Source organism: Phragmites australis, chromosome 2, assembly GCF_958298935.1.
Source record: "Phragmites australis chromosome 2, lpPhrAust1.1, whole genome shotgun sequence".
In the NCBI taxonomy this organism is placed as follows: Eukaryota; Viridiplantae; Streptophyta; class Magnoliopsida; order Poales; family Poaceae; genus Phragmites; species Phragmites australis.
The window spans coordinates 15,473,234-15,495,085 of NC_084922.1; the positions used below are offsets into that span (position 1 = coordinate 15,473,234).

The following is a 21,852-nucleotide window of genomic DNA, read 5'->3' on the forward strand; positions in this document are numbered from 1 at the left end:
CTGTATCTCAAGCAGCAGGATATCATTGCAATTCTCGCACAGAATCAGCGAGCCATAACCCAGATCCAAGACTGAGTCTAAAACAGAATAATCCCAAACAAACATCGTATCCATAACCCAGATCCCAGGACATGGCACTCGATTCACTTTTGAAATGTTACCCTACTAGAGATGCCAAACAATGCCAGACGCGCACAAGCAAAATTTCTTTTAGAAAATTGAGCCATTCCGCATAAATTACTTTATCACGTGAATTGATTATTTATCCAAGACACCGTGTCCAGCCAAAACATGAATCAACAAATTACAATTTTATAGGGTAAGTTAGCACAAACTCTTGCGAAACGCTGCTCACCTGAAACTATCCTTTCCTACTTGTTTTACAACCGTAACATCCCAGTCAATAATGTAGTGAGAAATAATGGCAAAAAGGGCACATATTCACTGCTCCTTCAGAAGCTCCTAAACAGGTACAATAAGCTAGCGCAGCAGCAGGAGCGAGGCCCATTCAATGCTGACGTGACCGGCATCCAAATTCTCAGTTTTTTTCATCTTCCCTTGCGGAAAATTAACTTTACAGGCTCACAAGTCGTAGCTGGAATTTTACTCAAGATATAAAGGGAGGCACGACCTATGTCACCTCCAATCATGCTTCCAGCTTGAGATAAAAGGATTCGGCCTTTGGAGCCAAACAGGTTCCGATTCCTATCTGTTGGCAAGCATTGGTGATGGATTGGGTACAGGGATAAACCAGTTGTGGAAAAGGTGTTGTTATCGGACTGAATAAGGCTCTGAATCGCTTGTTTTTGTGGTATTTACAGCCTTCTCGGTAGACATACTGCCCACATCTTTTATACAATCACCTCCAGTTTGCCGCGAAGTTTCTGTGTTCTCTGGGGAATGTTGATGCTCCTCAGAATTTGTGCCATGCTCCCCCAAAACACCATTGGCTTCAGTACTTGGCGTGCTTGAGGTAGGCGAGAGTGGGGCATGCTTGTTCTGTGAATCTGTGTGTTTACTAGCCATACTAGTGACAGCAGCAATTTTAGCACAACTAATTCTGGTTTCTATCTTTTGCCTCTTGCGAACCTCCCCATCTGCATGTTTTCCATCCACCGAATTCACTAACTTCTGCTTCACGGTGGATATCTTTAAGGGCTCATCATCCTCTGATGGCCTATCAGGCTCCTTCTGTGGCGGATTGAAATCCTCATCGTCATCATCGTCATAGTCTACAAGTCCAGCTGATTTGGGCCTCAAAAGCCGGGGATCAAAAAATTGAGACCTGAAAAGGTGGGGATCAAAACATTCGTGAAGCAAGCAACATAAACAAATTAAACTATAACTTTTGGAATTCTGAATGATAAGATTTTCGAGTTTGCCATTAAATGTAACAAGGGAAAGCAAAAGAACAATCAGATGTATCATAAATACACTGTGGGTACTCAAAATGATCTGAAATTCTATATGAAAAAAGAATACCTATCATCAGCTTCACTTCCATTGGCTACCTTAGCCTTACTATGTTCGTTCTGTGCATGTTTAGCCCGCCGGCCAGAGCCTGAATCTTCTTCATCACTAAAAAGAACAAATGGCACATCACTTGCAAGCTCACAGTACAACTTCTGAACACAAAAGCACCCTAGAAAGTCTAGTGGACAGGGTCACCATCCTATATTGTAAATACAGTGAAGTAATCAATCACCAAAAAAATAGCAAACCTGTCCTTGTTGAAATAATCTTCCTCTTCCTTCTCAAGACCTCTTTCTTCTGCCTTCTTTCTTGTGTCAGGCGCACTAGCACTTGGCCTTGTTTCAGCACTCTCCAAGTACTTGCCAGAAGAAGGAAGAAACAAAAGAGAAGCTAACTCAGTAATATGCATAATAATGGCAAAATGGTAGGTACAAATTAAGATTCTATGTTAGTAGCATAAACGGTATTATTATCTTTCTTCATCACAAGCTCCACTCCAAAGATATTAAAACAGGATGCAACAGTACACAAGAAAAGGTCCAACCTGTTGATACTTGAGTTTGAAGGCCTGAATACTCCCGAAGTGTTCAAACTTTAAAAGTGGATCCCAGAAGGACTCAATTACATAGATGACAAGAGATTTTAGATTTTCCTGCAGGAAGTATCCAATGAGTAAGGCAGAATTCATAGTAGTAACCAAGTAAAAGCCGGAATTCGTAGTAGTAACCAAGTAAAAGACAATTCATTGTAGTAACCAAGTCATTCTGAACATATATACCTTCCGTATGTATTCCAACAATTCGAGTACTCCTGAGTGTAGCATGTTGTATCTATCCCCATTTTCAACAAAGGCATCAATTATTGGTTTCAACAGGTTGAACTTGACAACATGGCGAATAAGATGCTCATCCTAAAAAACATACAAAATATCAACTGGGATCCAAATATGAAGATGTGCTCATGCTTAATTCATCACTTGTAAATTGTAATGAGCATTAGTTTACTGGCCATTTCTCTGGCTGGTAGCAACCAAAAGTGGAGAATTATATGCCCGGTCAATTTTGCTGAGAATCCAGCAGATAAAGTTATGAAACAATGACAAATACTTGGATTTGGTTTGATTCAGGAATGAGTTGTGAGTTCAGGCTAAGGTGGCATGCCCAGATTAAAGCAGAAGAGCTGGAATGCTGCAGATACCACCTATCAGCAGGTATGCGCAGAGAACAGTTATGCATAAAGCCAAAATGTAACACCTGATAATAGCATCTCCACGGATTGGAAACATGTAATAGCACATCATTGGTATAATTTTAAAGTATAAAATGAGATCAGCCAGATTTATGGTACATTGAGGAACATTGAGACATCAAAATGAGATCTCTCACAAACCATAAGAGAAGGATTGGTTAAGGAAACAAAACAGAAGTAACTGAATACTATCAAAAGCCTTCCACTATGTCATGGATTTCAACTGTGCCAGTAATGCATGACTTTTAAGGGGACTTCCAAGTTTCCAATAATATAAAAAAAAAACTTTTAAATTAAATAGTGCCTTACATTTCTGGAGATAATAGTACGCATAAACCTAACAGCTGCCACAACCAAAAATTTCTCCCTCCATCGAGTCAATGTAAGGATTTTCTCTATAGCATTGTTCATAAGAAAGTTGCATCTACAAGATCATATGATGAACATTTAGCACATCCATAGAAAGAGAACAGAAATCTGATACGGAAGAAATTTGCATGGAGCAGTACTTAATTTTGTGGGGATGATGAACTACACAAAAGCACAGCAGTTCACAAATGTTTAACAAAATCTCGGGCTTCATTCGGTGCACTTCAGCATTAGATGTTTTTCGGGAAATGCTCCTCGGAGAACAAGAGGATGCTATTACATCAACCAAATAGTCAAGATGCCTTTCGTAGAAAATCTCAATGATGGCATCTCTCTGCAGCAGGGGAAAGAAAAGTTAGTAGGGCTGAATCTTATCAAAACAGGTGTGAAATTTCGCATATTTTGAACCGACTTCAACGCAGCGAGATACAGTAGGATGACCACGATCTACCACTCAGAAGAATAAAAAAATTATGGCAAAGTATCCATCAAAAATAGAGTGGCAGCAACGATAAATGATTATGCCTAGAACAGAGACAATCAAAGGATAATGTTTCATAGTTCCGATAGCATTATTACTAATTGACATAATCGACATATTTTACATCTGGTGAGAAGACAGAAGAGGTAGATGCGGAAATAATCAATGCAGATGTGCAAAACTATAAAAAGAGTCCACGTCATAATACTTCTATTAAAAGTTGGAAACTTAGAGATGTGAATTACCATAAGACACCCTAGAACCAAGATTGTATAGTAGTGGAGGACTTGCAAATAATTTATATAATTAATTAAAGAGTACAAAACACTAGCAATGTAGCCCAAATTTGTAAGACTGAATCAAAACTCAAAAGGGCTATTGGTAATTTCAGAAAAAATTCACCCCTATACTCTAACATAGCTCATCAATGGAAGACAACATATAATTTTCCAACTTATTTAAGTAGTAAAGACAACATACATGTACGCCAGACATGGTAAAATAATCCATCAGTATACGTAGGATTTCTAGAAACTGACAATGCATTTCCTCACCAAAGTCAGTTACCATGCCTTTAACCTGAAATTTTAGTGATCGTAAGCATACATTTCATATGATAGTTGTTACATGAACCATAACACAGTGATATTAGAATATATATTTAGCATCGAAATTATGAGATGAAACATGGCTAGGAAAAGAAAAACATTATGGTGGCGTTGAGAAAAAAATGTGCAAAATCGGTCGTCTTTCAATCTTCAGTCAATTACAGCCATGTGTAAAGGAATTCCCTGGGAACAGATAAGCACAATCTTGCATTTAATTAGTACATCACTAAAAGAACACAGCAAGTTGTACTTAATAAAATGTATTTTAGTCATATCCCAAGCCCTATAGTTAGTTCTTTTTTATATCAAATGTGATAAGACATGCACAGTTTGCACTCCACTTCAGCTAAACTGTGAGCAAATGCAGATACTCAAAATGCTACAAAGGGAACAAAACTACTGGATGCAAAGCTTACTGCAGGCTTAGCAAACCTCTGCTAACTTACCAGATGTCCAAGAAGAGAATTTCCTTCTTGCTGGACAATATATGACCTCAATAGGTTAGGATCCTGATTAAGAAAAAGTATAAGGATATCTGTCCTGCATTCATCAAATAAAGTACAGTTAGAAGTCAAAACAAACTGTGCTGACAACAAAGGCAGTAATTTTACAGCACTCTTGGATAAGTACCCAGCTGAAACAATTTTTCTATCTTGACTCTGCAACACATCAGAAATTATTTCGAGAACGCCTTCACCTGAAAGATCCCTGATGAAAAATATGTGGTTAGCTCACGACGTGTTACTAAGTTCTACAATCGGAGTTCACAGTTATCTGAAAAACAGCAGCAGATTTGTCTTCGAAATCATAGAGTACATTGGATCAGTTGTGTGCATTCTATTAGAGCATGACCCGCGCAGGACAAGACAAAGTTACAGGCAATAAACAATTGAAAACGATAACCCCCTATATACCTAAGACATAATATCCTTAGCGAATCTGAAGTTAAGTGATAGTGAGGCAAAGCATGGGACTGGGACAGCCAGGCAGTGAAACAATCGCACCACCACTTCAAGCACACCGGTATCATAGGTTCCACTTCAAAATAAGACAGGACAAGAGGGTTAAAACACAAACAGCTAAGTTGCAGTGAAAGTGCATTGCTTAGAAGGGTATTTTACTCAAGAATTAAGCCGAAGTGTTGACGAAGACCATGCAGTCAAAAATGCATATTAATAGCATATTTTAGAAAATAATAATCTCGAGTTTCAGAGAAAATTCTCTGGGACTATTAATTTGTTATTGTCCTAGAGAGTGACAATCAGACACAGGAAGTTCCATGAGTTGGTGTAGTAACCCTATTGCATATGCTAAGAATTTTGCATATGCCTATGGCAAACAAAGAAAGCTCTATTGCATATATCCTTGAAATTGTGCTTGGGCCCACCCTTTTTCAAGGCACACAAGGCAGCAGTTGTAGAACCAAACATCTTAATGATTTCCACTACTGTCTTAATCAAACACCTTACATTGTCTTACTTCATAAAGAGATGGGCATGACAAGACCTGAAAACTTTAGACCCATCTCCCTTAAAAACAGCACAACCAGAATCAAACTGCAGTTGATGATTGACTGATCGTTTCCATTGTCCACACAGATAAAATTGGCTTCCTGTAGGAGCACGCATTTTGAAGAATTTTGTGTATGCAGCTGAAATCATTCGAGCTTGACATAAGAGAAAAGCTCTTGCTCTCATCCTCAAACTCGATGTCTACAAAGCATTTGAATTTAGCTGCCGGTCCACTCTTGATCTTCTAATCATGTATGAACATGAGTTGATCAGTTATTACCTCTGTTGCATGATGTGCTTGCTTACTTAACCTTCGCAAACATAATTCGTGGACCTAGACATCTGACCTTAATTGAAAACTAGTAAAGAAGTCCAATAGATCCAATTTTTCATCTGGAATCCCCTTTGCACATTAATACAGCTACTTCCAGACTACCAAATGCACCCGAGCAAATGAAGATTGGATTCACAGCTCATATAACAACTGAATTTTCTATCATGACATCTATGGAGCTAGTATGCACTAGAAAATTGACCCCAAAACCAAAAACTGATGAGGGAAGGTGGGCAATTCACTTAATACTTCAACACTCCCTTCACCTGTACGCTCTCTCATGCCTCAAACGTGGAATAAGCACAGACTCCATTTTTTTACTTAAATTTGCATGGAATAGGACTCAAATTTGAGACTTGTAGCTCGGATGCACCAACCAGTTGACCCCAAAAGCCCAAGTTGATGGGGAAAGGTAGGCAGCAATTCCCTTACACTTCAACGATATGCAAGGGTACCATACTAAAATTGATAAGGGGGCCATTCCACAAAATCACACGGTATATAACACAAAAGAACCTTGGTACCGGATGATTAGTGCACCCCAGCTAAAATACACGACTTGTACTTAGTGACAGAAGAACCCACCACTGTTGTTTTTTGAAGAAAGGAAAGGAAGAAGTCTATTGTCATCCCTCAACTCTTTCCTCTTAAAACTAGTCCCTCATCTTGAATACCATATGTAGCTGGCCGCTCACGCTCAAAACCTGGTAGATATCATCCCTCAATGTGACTGACTTTGGTTTTGAACCAAGTGGACATCTCACTCGAATTCCATCTGGCCCTCATACTAAGTTGGCAGCAGGTCCCACTTGTCATAGGGAGGAAGAGAATAAGAGAGCATGAGTAAGAGGCAAGTAAGACCCACTCACACTCAATACAAGGGCTAGTTATCCATCTCTCCATAGTCTTTGCTTCTTCCCATTGGCATGCTTTCCATAGCATGCCAACCTTGCATCTTCACAGACTATCACTGCCCCCAAATACATGGAAAAAAAAGGTGATACAGAGGGAGGAATAGAGCAAGCTCGGTCCTCCTGGGCAGCCTCGCCTCGGTGCTCCTTAGGCAGCACCCGTCTGCGGCAAATAGCACGGTGGGAGGCGTGGCCATGACTTTGTAGGACCAAAGGGGCTCCGCGAGTTATGTGGTGGTGGTTTTGGCACCATGAAAGCAGTGAATTAAGTTGGGCCTTAGTCCATCTTAGTCCATTATCAGGCCAATTTCTCTGTTGCAAACCGATTGGACCGATGGATGTGTCGATTACATATTTAGATTTTCTATGGTATTAATGTATTGATCTATGCCTTTGGAACATGGTTCCACGTGGGTTGTTTAGGGTGATTGTGGATTAGTGATTTTTTTGGGTGGGGGTCCCAAACAGTAGGCTCCGGTCAAGGAAAGAGAGGAACAAGGTGTCGTTCTTCTTCATCTCGCACACTAAGAATCAAGCGAGGTTGCACTAGTACTCGTTTATAACCTCGCTCTGGAACTAGAGAGCAACAGCAAGATAGAGAGGATGGAGAGAGAGAATGTGGCCACCGCATGACAAAAAAATGGATAATGTGGCTACAATATCACCAAGAACTAAGCACAAAACCTACCTAGGACGTAATTTGCACCGGTTTTTTGAACAAGGGGACATGTCTTACCTGGTTTATATAATGAAAGAGGGAAGAGCTAAGTGGAACAAAAATAAACTTTTTCGAAAGGAAATGGTCTATAAAATGAATGAAGAGAGCGCAGCTTAAGGTATAGGCTGATAACACACTAGTTCACGGAAAATAGACAAAGAGAAACAAGAGGCTAGATTGCAGGGAGTATTGCACCATGTCACAATTATCCATCTAACATGCAACATCACTCAAAAGTGTCATGAATCGTGTCCAATCACAAGGAAATCTTGGCATATATTTGGTCCAATAAAACGGTGTAAGAATACTAGAAGCTTTGAACTAGCTCAATTAGGGATCAGGTCCATTTGATATTTCCATTATTCCATGACTACCCAGCCCCCCTCCTCAATATATATATGAAGCACCTTCTGTACTCTTGAGTGTACATACTCCCCTTTCTAATGGGTTTTCAAAAAGAAGTATGTACATCTTAAAAAGTAATATATAACTTTCAGAAAATATATATATTTCACTTATAAAGAAGTATATACATATCAGAAAGTAAAATATAAATCTCAGAAAGTAGTATATACTTTAGTTATAACAGGATCAACTATGGATCGAGCCGGGAGTACGTATTCCCAGGAGTAGAGACTAGTTTTCCTATATATATACATATATGCATGTGCTATTGTACACCCTAGGTGTAGATTACTGGCCCAACTCAGCTGACACAATCCCTAGCCCCGCGCACCCACACGCCCTGCACCTGGATTCCAGGAGTCCCAAGCTACACGGTACTAGTGCCGAGTTTGGGTCTGCTCCGATGGGCCCCAGGCTACACGTGGACACGATGCATGGATGTTTTTTGCATGGCAGAAGCAAGCAAGCCGACATGCTCTTGCATGCATGCATGCGAGCTGATTTTTTGTATGCATGCGCTCGGTCAGGCCATGGAGGGCTCAGTCACGTGGGCCAGGCGCTTGGAGTCTGTGGCAGCTGGTTTCGGTCTGTTCAGTTGTGTCGAGTTCGGTTGTGATCCAGGTGTAGTCTGGTGTGGAATCGGTCAAAGGGCTCAGACTGCAGGTCGGTCATCGGCCACGTGCTACAATCGGCGAGTGCAGTTGGTCGATTGGCAATTTCGACTGTGAGCCGATGCATACGTTCCTGTCATGCAGGAAAATTTACTATGATTTGGATGCTTCAGTAGTTGTCAATAGTTTTGTTCAATAGTTATGTCAGTAGCTATTTAGTAGTGTTAGTGATTACCAATAGTTGTCAGTAGTATCAGTAGTTTTTTATTCAGTAGTTGTTCACTAATTTCAAGTCATAGTAAAATTGTTCAGTAGTTTATGTCATTAGTGTCAGTAGTTGTCAGTAGTATCAGTAGTTTGTTCAGCAATATTAGTAGTTAATGTTTAGTAATTTGTTCGGTAGCTGTCAATAGTTTTGTCCAGTAGTTCTTCAGTAGTTTCAAGCATAGTAGGGTGATATTAAGTAGCATTCAGTTTCATTCGGTAGCATTCAATATTAAGTATTCAGTAGCATTTAGTTTCTTCTCAAGTTCATAGTTTTAATCTATGACAATTACTCATTGCTCGATGCGTGCATGCATCCAAACAAGTAGCACAAGGAATTAACTACACGTTCATGAACGACACGGCACGAGCGTGCATGCATCCAAACAAGTAGCACGAGGAATGAACTACACGTTCGTGAACGACACGCACGAGCGTGGAACATGTTGTACTACGACTGCATCATCGTGGGAGGTGGCACAGCCGGGTGCCCCCTCGCTGCCAGGCTGTCGGAGCGCTTCCACGTGCTCCTACTGGAGTGCGGGGGGCTCACCGTACGACAACGAGCACATAGGGAACATGACCCACTTTGCGGACACGTTGTCAGACACCTCCGCGAGCTCGCCCATGCAACGGTTCGTGTCTGGGCGGCGGCAGCAGCCAGGGGAGGGGTATATATAGAGAGGGGCATGGGTGTAGAATATACACCCTGAGTGTAGAATATCATCCTCGTGTGTGCGTGTGTGTGTGTATAGTGGTTAAGCTAATTTAGTTCTCTATACACGAGTCTTATGTCATTCTACTGCAACAGTTGTACTAGAATGATGAATACCTTGAGCAAGTAGAAATAGAAAGAATTTTGCTAAAAAGGAAAAGGGTTCTCATTCTAAAGGAAGAAAGATGTCAATTTGATTAATATTAGGAAATCAAATGAGTGAGTTTATGCTTCACTAATTGAATGATAAATAACTACAAGCGAAGGAGATAACGGTTAAAACAAAAAAAAGACCTAAAATTTCAAGCACGTGCCTAGAATCACAAGAAAACTACAAACAAAAATTGTGAAAATTAGCTCATTAAGAGCCCATCCAAGATCATTGTAGACCCAATGAATTAGTAGTTCCCAACTGCAGGTGAAGTGAAATCCAACAAAAAAAATCAGTAACTAAAAGAATTATATATATACACACACACGGCAAGTCTATTCTACGCCTAGGAGCAGAACAGACTTGTGTCGCGCCACTACGGCCGACCAAGCCAAAATCTTCCCACGCGCGCCCAGCTTCTTTGCGGTGTACGACGGCCACGGTAGGGCACCGAAGGCGTGCAAGGAGCGGATGCACATGGTGCTCGCGGAGGAGCTGGGCATGCGCCAGCGCGTCGGGAGCGACGTGCGCTGGAAGGAGGCGATGGCGGCCAACTTCGCCAGGGTGGACGACGAGGTCACCGGCGGCTTCGCCTAGGCCAAGGCCGACGTCGACGCCGAGTCGCCCTTCCTGATCGTGGGCTCCACCGTCGTGGTGGCCGTTCGTGGGGCACCGTCGCATCGTCATCGCCAACTGTGGCAACTCACGTGTCGTGCTCTCCCGCGACGGCGTCGCAGTGCCACTCTCCATTGACCACAAGGTATCAATCTTCGTTTCGACAATGGCATCTACTCAACCACCTTATATTGTTGTTTAATAAGTACATAAATTAATCTCTAATGCTAGATTGCAAGTATCTCCACATGAGATCAGTACTCTACTACCTCGTATTGTTGTTTAATTCGGACGGGCAGGATCGTTATACAGTTACAATATGGTAGACATTCCGTTGTGATTTGTGCTATACTGCAGTTACAACTTGGGCCTAGCACAATTGCAGTCAACTTTGCGTCACCCCCAAGTTACGACTAAGAAAAATAGTCAGTTACAACAGCACAGATAGTTGAGTTATAATCACATGACAGAAAGAAAATAGTTATGACTAGATTAGGTACCGAGTTACAACCATATATATTTGTAGTAACTGACATATCTTGTGGATCGCAACTATACTGTTTTTTAGATCGTAACTGGGAGTGTGCATAGAGGTGAACAAGTTACGATCACATGACAAAAAAAATACATAATTACGACTAGAGAAGGTACCGAGTTACGACCATATATGTATAGTAACTGGCCTGTAGTAACTGGAGCGTGACGCAACAATGAACTACAGTGCAGCTAGGCACATAATAGATATACAATGTGTGTGTATAAGTTGCTGAACCAAAAGAGCTTCTAAAAACAATATTTCTGCAATATTTCTTTTTGATTTTGCAATACACAGCCTATAGCCATGTGCCTATATTGGCATTTTTGGAGAAATAACACAACACCGTGGCAGTGTTCTGTTATGCCTTCGCAGTCTAACCAGAGAGGCACAGTACAAGGAAAAAGAACTAAATCGAAGGACATACCGAAATAGTCGCAACTGTTGAACAAGTGGCAAACTCTTACTGAGAGTGCAAAACTCGTGCAAAAATAAAACCTGCAAATACAGAAACAGTATCAGCACTGTCACCAAACAAGAGGCAAAGCATTAAATACTTCAATTTTCAATCCAGTTTCCAGTAATTGTAGCAGATAGGTAGGTAAAGCAAGCTAGCTTGCTCCAGATCATCTAAACATAAAGAAAAGGCGAGTACTGTAATAATGAATGCAAGTGATGAGGTTTTGAAAGATGTTATTAGACACGAGGGTGAACCTAGCATGTGGGAGGCATCCAGAAACCAAGAAATTTGGCATTGCATCAATCCAAATTCCCTAAAGACAATGTGAAACCTAATAGTCCAATGTCCTACAGAGAACAATTAAACTCAGGCGATTATCAAATTCAGCAAATCATATACTTCAAGAAGAGTTAATCTAGCAAAGCCCAGCTCATCCAACTACCCATTGTTAAGAAACACCAGTAAATCATTAGACAATCCCAGTTTTAGTTAATTATCATACACATCAATGCCAACTACGCTAAATCGGAAACTTCTCTAAAAATGCAAGGGGAAAATCTTGTCTGTCCTGCATTATCTAACTCAACTTTGTCATAGCGATGCTAAGGAATTTACGATAATGGGTAACACAAAACAGTTCAAGGCGAAGACATCTGCTCATCATTAGCAAAAGTAAGAATATTTTCTCACCAACTCTCGTTTTGATTCCATAGAAATATCTGCTGATCTCATTTTAGCAAATAGTTCTCTGATAAAGCAAGTATCGTCCTTTAGTAAGGAAATAATCTGCAAGCAGATCAATTTGTCATAAGTGACAAAAGGGAGAAAAATTATAACAATACCAACACTGGGGGAGGGCTGAAACACTAACAGATGCATTATTTGTATGTATCATTGTGTTCAAACTTGCTAGAGTGGCATCATCCAATATTCGTGGTAATATAACATCCTGGAATGCCAAAAAAAAAGGTCAAACTGTAGAACAGACTAAATAAAAAGAATATTGACATATACCAATGAAGCAGAAAAAGTTAGTCAGCAATTCTGTAGAGACACTGACCTTAAGATAGCCTATTCTGTATGTCTGATGAATCTTTGAAACCACAGAATCATTTTTAATAGGTATTGCCTGCGGGAAAAACATGGTTTTACATTAAATAACCATTTCTTCTCAAGCAGGATAACATGTGCAAGAGAAATCAGAATACCTCTTTGAAAACTACATGATCCTTTAGAAAAGTACGATGCTTTTGCACTCTTGGAACCTCTGGGTCATCTGTACAGAGTATATCTCGTTAAAAAAAAAAGAAACAGCATCCTCTCAGGCATTCCAGTTATAATCAGATCATACATAATTGCATGCTATGATAAAGGTATATGAGAAACAAGAAGAAACAATGGAGATAGCATACATTCAAGGGCGCCTATTATGTCAAGAATAAACTCATCAGAGAAAATCTTGTCGAAGATCGATGGACTGTTCAATAATACTGCAGAACGAAAATCGACAGTAAGTAGCTGTCTAAAAACTCTAGCAAGCAGACTTTCATACAGATATGTACTTACGGATTCCCTTGACTAGTTTGAAAATCAAGTGAAGATCATCTAAGTTCTCTAAATCCTCGCACATTCTGAAAATGTCCACTAGCTTCGGAAAAAAATCACGCTGCAAAAATTTGCAAGGAGAGTAGTTCAAGACTTCACGTCAGACGAGAATAATCATACCCTAAGTAGTCAAACTTCAGGCGCTACTACTTGATTAAATGCCAGCATGTAGCTGTGTTTTCAGCAAGAATTTCGCCATTGGGAGCCGGTGCCTTTCGAAGCACTTTCACATGTGAACCGAACTCGGATGTTGATTCACAGGAAACCAACAAAAAGAGTGTCAAGAAGGAACTTCAGCAGGAAAGCATCATCAGTTAATTGATTAAAACCACTCTTATTACAAGACTATAAAGTAGATTTAGCAGAGAATGTCCAGCCACCATTGTGGAGCTATATGTAATATTAGTCATTCCATTAATGGATATCATATTTCACCGACCAGAACATGATATCATATCATAAAATGGAAGTCATGTAGCCGCATTGCAACTATTCGATTCCAATCCTAAGCTTAAGTGAGAATGATAAATATGTGAGGCAATAAAAAGCATAAATCTCCATCACCGGTCTACTTTCTTAAATTACCCACTAGACAACATTTGATCTTCTGTTAGATGAACGTTCAACAACCCTAGGAGACATCTGTATTCGAATGAAAAGAGACAAATCCAAAACCTTATGTCAAGATAACTGTACACTAGACGAGTAAGACATTGTGTAGGCAATACTACAATTATTCGATCAAGAAAAGAAACAGTCCCTAAGGAGACTGCTAGATATCCCAAAATACTAGCATCATATGTGGAAAATAATTGTGTTTAAGTATTATTTACAAACAAAAACTCTAGCTGAATTATTTCATCTTAAGCAAGAGTTTAAATTGCCCAGAGGTAACCAACCTAAAAAACAACCAGCTGAGAGCATGTCGATCATGAATGCAGCATATGATAAAACATCTAGACCATTTTTCAACAAAGAAACAAGTGAATGCTGCAACATTATAAGGCATCTCCCCAAGAAGTCACTTAATAGACAGAAAGAAGCCAAAATTCTTATTTTTTGTTTTCACTAATAAGGAGGACCAAGCAGATCTCTCTAAGGGATTTTATCAGAATTGAAACACTGCTCCCAGCCAACATTCCATCCTTAGGGAGTAAGGGTGTGTTCGGTTTTGATGATTAAATGAAATTCCTATCTTACCTGAGAACTAGCACAAAAGCTAATAGCGTAAATAAGTTTAGTACATGAGAACATGCCATGGCAAAGGCTTACATCTTGTGTTATCAACTCTGCCACACGGATCTGATCTGTAATGCCGCCCTCCAATATAGTCTGCAGATTTTTACATCAGTATTCCGAAATTAGTTACAACTAAGTCAAACTTTAAATTGTAAAGCACTTAAGCTCCAAAGCACATATGATAGTTTCCCTATTTATAAAGATAGGCCTGAAACTACTTCAGCGTTCTTGGTTGCTACTGAGTCCTCCCAAAGCGAAAGGAAAAGGTATACAAGCTCAACATTTCTATGAAATAGATAAATATGAGGGTAGCAATATCAACAGTGTTTTTCAATAGGCAGACAGACTGGCTTGGTTGCAGAACCATTTCATGTGATTCCATATTTCCCCTTTACCCCTATATATCAACTATTACATCTGAAGACAAATAAAAAAAAGAGCCTTTTCCTTTACACTAATGGGCAAGACTATATAGCCAGAAGAACAAGGAAACACTAAAAAGTTAGATACGAGACTCCCAAATTTTCACACGTATTCATCAGTGAGGAGATGGGACTTCAGAAACATGATCAAGCAAGGCACAAACCACAACCCTCAGCCAAGACAGAAAGCAAATTACTAGAGTCACAATGTATTGATAAAAAGAGTAAACATTGAACCAAAACGTAAAAGAAAGTAAATAAATGTTGCAACTGAGCGTGATGGGCAAAATAATAGTAGTTCCATGAGAAGAACACAAACAATTCAAACCTTTAAAATCAAAGGAAGGTTAGATAATTCAACAGGAGGAAGCTCCCTCAATTCACCATTAGCAGAGTGGAATGAATCATCTGCAGGGGAATGAATGATTAATAAACATAGCGCTACTGAGACCAACGCTAAATGAAGTAAACAATGCACACATGTAGGCTAGACAGCAAGTTGAACCACATGAGAGGAAGCAGTGCTCGAGATGCACAAGGTGCAGCACCCGAAGTGATTTGCGTGCCTTTACAGAAAGGCTCGAGGCATTGTGCGCATGTCTCAGCATAAAAAAAGTGTAAGCCATGAATCATATATTCAGAACTTCCGATATAAGGCCATCATGAGTCCATGAGAATATTTATTTAAGGACAATGGAAGCATTGTTTTAATTATCAAACTAACAGTGCAAAACAGAGTAGCAGCTGGTTACTAAACTCTGGTAATGTAGGACAGATTAATATTCTATAAGTAACAAGACCCTTTTTCAACCACATAACACCAAGCAGTAATGGTTTAAGGGTCAGGTTGTGGTTTTTATGCTGCGCTGCGGAATCTACTTTGTTATGGAAGTATTTAAATACTACTCAAGTAAGATTTTGCCATTGTGGCTCCAAAATAGATACTTTCAACAAAAAATTTAAGATAATTGGGGGAAAACGCTTTTGTAAAGCCACCACGATCCCAAATGGAGACTCACCTGGTTAAAAACTTAAGCAGCGCAACATAAATAAAGCAAAGTGGGATTTACCATTTGAATGCAATACTCTAGAGGTTTCTAGAGATTCTGACACTTGACGAGGACCAACTTCAAGAGCTGCAGGACATAGTCAAAATGAGAAAAGTGTGCATGGTATGAATAAACAAATAGAGCAGCAGATTTTAAACAACTGACCACCAAGGTTACTGAACTGCAGGTTTCTCTGAATGTCACATATGTTGTCCCTGCATAGCAGCACCAAGAGAACAAAAATAAAATAAAGGGGGTAATTGAAGAAAAAAGTGATAATCACACCATAGCTCTTTTTCTTCAACTACCATATGTAGGAACATCCTGTAGCTTCCTGGAAGCTCAGTGCTAATTCCGTTGCTGCCTCATGATCCCTCCATGAAATGATTGTTTCTAATGAAAGAAAATGGGTTAGCAAGCCAAGTAAGAGATATCAAATATTTGCTGGAGGATAGAAGGATGATGCGTGAGTACACCTTCTTGCTTCCTGTATATATCGTCAGGTGTGATGTTGTGGACAAGTAGTGTCTCATTGTCCTCTTCATCCAAAACAGTCAAACCAAGTTCTTTTGAACCCTAGAATCAACCCAAAAGTGAATCATGTAAGGTCCAAAAGGTAAGCCCACAAATTAGAAATCGATAGCACATCAACAGAATATCATGGTGCCATATACTATGAGTAGTTTCTGTTGGTTTTCATCTATACTGATGTCTTTGTACTACGGCATACTGTTCCACAAATCAGCAACGCAGTATGAAGTATGGACTTGATACCTTGACAAGGTTCTTTTATAGTTTCCTTGACAAGGTGATTGTAACACACAGACCTAAATTACAATGGCCCATGCAGCACATCTCGTATGTGAGTTTTTTCACATGTTGGGAGTTCACATGAGTTTGGAATTCTGGATAGCATATACACGTAAAGGAATCAAGGTAGCAACTCAAGTTAACCCTTTATGGCAAAGTGAGCACAGAAGTCCAACTGAGTTGCTATAGCCTGAGGGATTGGCTTTTATAAATTTTCGGCCCTGTGAACAGTATTACCATAAGAGGCAGCTAAATGTAATATTCTTGCTCACATGGTCCCACAAAGCAACACATTTATTGGCCTAAAGTCCATGATACTGGTGTAATTAGTTTCAATTTAAAACTTTGACCAGCACAAAGCATGTTGTCATAAGATAGCGGATCTGTAAGCAGATTAATGGGCAAACAAATTTACTGGATGCTATTGAAGAAAATAAGGAGTTGAGTCAGCTTCATAGGGTCATATAAACCGTATTGGCACAGAAACATACCTCAATGTACTCAATAGAAACATGCCCTGTTCCTTGATCATCCCACTTCCCTCCATCAGTCAAACGGTATACTTTGACACGCTGGAACAGTTACCAGATGTTGTTACCATCATCTATAGTATGGAGTCAAGGGATAAAATAATATACGGAAACAGAAATGATATAAATAAAATTTCTTAATAGATACAAGCAGGAAAGGAACATTTCGGTTGAAAATGGCAAACTACAATGAACTTATACTGCTCAACTAGAGCTGAAAGCGTGAAAGGTAAACAGTGCAACCAAAAGGGCTGGACTTTGATAGTGGCCGGGTGTCAGTTTACAGCTTGTTACTGCTGCAAAAACAAAGCAACAAACTACATATGTGTTATTTTAATGTAGTATTCAATTCCGTATCTCATATTTCTTTAACCCAAGAATTGTGATGATTCATGATCAACTACTAGATGATGGCATCAGGAATAAAATGCACAAAACTTGGTACAAAATTCAGTTTGCAATGGGGTAACTATCATGAGGAAGTTGGTCAGAAGGCATGGCTGAGTGGGATTTGGGTTTCCAGTGAGAGGGATAGATATAAACTGGGATTAGCGAACTAGAGGGGCTGAGAGATAGCAAATAAAGGAGAATTATTTCTTCTATTGCTTGAACAATACGATATATAGAGGTGTCCCTAACAAAAGATGTTAATTAATAAGACCAAAACTCTACTCTTGATCAGTTCAGACTCTTAAGACAGACCAATAACTAACATTGTCAGGACTCCGATTTTGAATTCCTAAAGATAAGGATTTGAACTCTAATCCTATCAATGCTACCGACTTCAACTGTGGCTCTCGATGTGATTAGACCGCTGCCCTGCTACTGTATCTCAGCTGCAGTGCTTTCGCCCACTGAACTCTGCCGTAGTGTGCACAGCTGCTGCAGCACCTTGCTGTACCTCTACTGCAGCCCAACGTCGCATATGATAGAAATAGAATTTCCCTGACATTCTGATGTTGGGGCCTCTGTCCACAACAAAACTTGGATGTCACTGAACCATATCATCTGATATGCTCTAGCCCGTGGGATGTGATGATGAATGAATCATGACCATCAGTGTTTGCTTAAGAGTGAAGTGACTGAAACTTGGCTTACATCATCACATAAATGCTAGACGTTAGATCTGATTTAGGAACAAATTATTTCAGAGTTTGCTTAAGCACTCTCTAGATATGTATGTATCCCTTTTCTTCTTCCTCTTCCTCGTATTCTGCAAGCCTACACACTAGTTCTCCGAACTCCCACTGCAACACACGGGTATTCCACTAGTTGGATTTGAGAATCTCCAAGCTAGCATCCAGTTCGATTGTTTGCTGTTGCTAGGTATTACAATACCAGGCTGATATGCAGTGTTGGGCAACCATCATGGCAAGCATCATATGGTGATTGAAGTAACTGGATTATCAAACAGCAATGAGTAAACACCAAACAACTCATCTCCCTTTCATTCCCAAGACATTAGCACCATGAGCCCCATGGCCCATGGATCATTTCCATCTACCATTCTCTTGGTTTCATACGGTCCTTAATCCCCATGTCCAACCAAAATATGTCTTATTAAAAGAAATGGAGAGGGTACCATCTTTTCAAGGTACTTGAGCCAATATAAGGCTAGTGCCACAAGCATTAATGTCCTGCATGAGTTTTCTCTAGAAAAGGAATTACAATACCATTTCACATGCTTCAAGTAGCAAAGGTTTGTTGTACAACAATGTTCTAAAGCTGTTCAGATTTCAGAAGCTATTAGACTTGCTCAAATCAACTGTCAGACCTCACTTGGGCAATGGTAGGCAGCAAATCTTCTTTTTTGGCGAACTTTATAATGACTATTGTTTGCAATTAGAATATCCCTAATTGTTTTGATAAGCCACCAACAAGCATCTTTTGGTTTTCAGCTACTTTCTACTGAAGTATAGCGATCAAGCATGCATCTTTCCATTATCCGAAGTTACCCTTGGTCAGTTTCAATAGACTGTCCCTGATGAAGGCTACTCATTTGAATTAATAAAGCTAGCTAACTTGGCCATGCATACTGGGTCGGCCCGAGGCCCAACACTATAAGTGTGGCCCAGGCACGGCACGGCTTGAAGTTAGCAGGGTTGGGCCGGCACAGCATGAGGTGTCGGACCGTGTCTGGGCTGAGGCCACGACAGAACATGTCGGCACGGCACGGCCCGGGTAAGCCTCGCCCCGCCGACCGCCGCACCGGCCCAGCTAAGCCTCACCTCGCCCCTGCCTCCACACCCCGCACCGCCCCCACCGTGCCACAGCCCCGCCTGCCCCTGCGCCCTACCGCCTGGCACGGCACGGTCTCTCTCGGGCCGTGCCGTGGGCCGAGCCTCCGGCACAAGGGCTGGCACAACACGGCCTGGTTAGTTAGTCGGGCCTGACGGGCTTAAAAAATTATCAGGATATATGCAAATAGAACCTACTTATACCTAGTTTCGAAGAATGCATATATATAAGGTATAGACCATAAAAAGGTCCTTGTCAATTATTTTCCAATAAAAACATAATACTAAAAGTATGATGAGGAGGAAACACTTCTTTGTTGAACCTAAATCATGTGCTCTTTCTACTAATAGCCTAAAACCCTGGAACACTGGTGGCATATGCTGTGTTGGGGAAGAGTTATTTGCCCCGAACAAAATGGGCTTTGGGGCTTCACCCGGAGGTGCTCGCAAGGCTAAGGATAGTGGACCCAAGCACAGAGAGTCCAGGCACAGAGAGAGAGAGAGAGAGAGAGAGAGAGAGAGAGAGTGGAAGTGGAGCAAATGAATGAGCTTGAGGGCTCATGACCCCTTGAGATCTCATATATATGGGAGTGGGGAGAAGGGTTAATCCCCCTCTTGCCCCTGGTGTGATACATGAATTACAATTTTGCCATGATACATTATTGGGTCGTTTTCTCATATGGGCCTTTACCTAAGTTGTCGGGCCATTCCCCCAACATGGTCCTAATATGCTTTTAGTAAGGATGATGGAGCTTCATTGGCCTTTCTTCAATGCTGCTTTAAATATTGGATGCAGGGAGTGCAGCTAGTACTAAGTCAATCTTTCTTCAATCAATTGGATGCTAAGTGATGCAGGCATATTTGGCTTCAAAGAAACAAAATCACAAGTAGATACAATAGAACATCCAAATAAATTAAGATGAAAGAAGCTTCTGCTCCAAGATGTTGAGCTTACAAAAGTTAGATCACATCCACCTAAGATGGACGCGATCTCTAAGTGCATCGGTTCAAATTATATCCCCTTTTTCTTCCATTTTCATAATCATTTTTGCATGATTTTGAACTTTGTAATAAAGTTTCCGCTGGGCAAGCTCTGCAGTCTCCATGCTTGTTCCTAATCAAAATAATAGGGTAGTGCTATAGGCGCTAAACTAGCCAAAAAGGCAGCAGATAGCTTATATCAGGGGCGGAGCCAGGCTATTTTGTCAGGGTCAGCTGATCCCGGCGGTTTTTTGCAAAATCAGTGAGAAATCATTGTTCTGCACTATTCTGCTACGGTGAAGACCCCGGCCTACAATGGTGAAGACCCCAGCGCTGTTCTCGGCTGGCTTCGCCCCTGGCTTATACGGCATTTTGTATCGATATGATTGAATCATGCATTCCACATGTTAACGTAATGATATGATAAGTACTAATTAGTATTGACTCTCAAGGCACATTTTCTTTTTGTTTAAATACGCAACATTATGCTAGAAAGTAAAGATTAGGCTAATTACGTACTGTCCAAACTACTCAGTTAGCAGCTAGCACCAATAAGTTCACTGAAATAAACTAGTTGATCCGGACCAACTCTGCAGTTTAGCATGTCCAGTTAGTTCCAAAACTGCAGCTGCAGGTACAGCAGCTCGTGGAATTCGCAAAACACCTACACCCATTCCCAACTAGACCTCATCAAGGAACAATTTTTGCAACAACTCGCTCAATATCACAGTTCAGCAAGAAATAAGGATACCCAATCCCCCTCGATGAAACTCCAAATTGCCAACTCCAGGAGCAGCAAACTCGGATCTAAGGCAGGGGCGGCTTCCACAAACTCCCCACCTCCCCCATGCGGAATCCCAACAGCTCCCTTCCAGAGCCCACCGTAGCCTAGCAATCGAAAGTCCGCACACGCGACGCACGCAGGCTAGCCTACCAGATAGCCGCGAGCGGATCCACCTATCCTGGAGCTTCCGGGACCGTAAACAGCAACCGAGAAGAGAGAAAATCCCTCACCTGCATCCTGATGGCGTGCGACGCCACCGCGGCCGCGGCCTCGCCCCCCGCCTCCGCCTCCCTCCGCTCCTGCTCCGCCATCCCCGCGCCGCGGTCGCAGGCGTTCTCTTTCCCGGAGCCTTTAGGGGGAGGGAGGGGCGCTGCCGCCGGGCGCTTCTTCAGTGAGTCGAGGGCGCGGGCGGCGAAACCCTAGCCACCATCAACGAGCTCCGCTCCGCTCCCCTCTCCTCTCCGCCCGGCCTCGCTCCTGGCGGCCTCGGCTCGGCGTCGCCTTTCCTCTTTTACCCCTCCGGTTTTCGTCAATATTTTGTTGCGCGTGTTTGTTATGTTTACAACCCCGCAACAGACAAAGGAAATGCCGTGCTAGAAAAAAAATATAGAGCAGCGGAAGCCTGAAAGGAACACGGTGTGGATGGACGCAAGGAAGTAGGATAAATATGAATGGGAACGGTCGGAAAAACTTTTAATTATTTTTATTTTTATTTTTATTTTAAACAAAAAAGTTAGAAACGGATATAAATTCGGGAATATTAGGATATCAAAAACGAACCAATCC

General features: G+C 41.1%; 1 protein-coding gene across 3 annotated transcripts; it reads right to left on the bottom strand.

Annotated features, from left to right (window-relative positions):
• Nucleotides 1-226: 226 nt before the first annotated feature.
• Nucleotides 227-21,617, bottom strand: LOC133900883 (uncharacterized). Of its 3 annotated transcripts, none has more exons than XM_062342157.1 (25): nucleotides 21,297-21,617; nucleotides 17,026-17,106; nucleotides 16,201-16,300; nucleotides 16,033-16,117; nucleotides 15,890-15,939; nucleotides 15,746-15,811; nucleotides 15,004-15,083; nucleotides 14,287-14,346; nucleotides 12,976-13,075; nucleotides 12,822-12,899; nucleotides 12,618-12,700; nucleotides 12,470-12,538; nucleotides 12,281-12,358; nucleotides 12,100-12,195; nucleotides 11,377-11,447; nucleotides 4,810-4,887; nucleotides 4,626-4,719; nucleotides 4,052-4,150; nucleotides 3,231-3,424; nucleotides 3,031-3,145; nucleotides 2,252-2,383; nucleotides 2,018-2,125; nucleotides 1,722-1,831; nucleotides 1,483-1,578; nucleotides 227-1,285 (listed from the first exon to the last, which is right to left on the bottom strand). In XM_062342157.1, exons 1-25 carry the CDS (start codon nucleotides 21,375-21,377, stop codon nucleotides 772-774), a joined length of 2,718 nt encoding a protein of 905 aa, XP_062198141.1. In that variant the 5' UTR covers nucleotides 21,378-21,617; the 3' UTR covers nucleotides 227-771. The 3 variants fall into 3 exon arrangements, with proteins under 3 accessions (XP_062198141.1, XP_062198148.1, XP_062198156.1); XM_062342164.1 differs by having other exon boundaries at nucleotides 12,618-12,685; nucleotides 21,297-21,616; XM_062342172.1 differs by lacking the exon at nucleotides 4,052-4,150.
• Between the last annotated feature and the right edge of the window lie 235 nt (nucleotides 21,618-21,852).

Coding starts and splice junctions, on each gene's coding strand:
- LOC133900883 (XM_062342157.1), bottom strand. CDS start 21,377: ATGGCGGAGCAGGAGCGGAGGGAGGCGGAGGCGGGGGGCGAGGCCGCG. Junction 14,347..15,003: donor ACCTTCCTTTGATTTTAAAG/GTTTGAATTGTT, acceptor AAAAATCTGCAG/ACTATATTGGAGGGCGGCAT. Junction 2,126..2,251: donor TGTTGGAATACATACGGAAG/GTATATATGTTC, acceptor TACTTCCTGCAG/GAAAATCTAAAATCTCTTGT.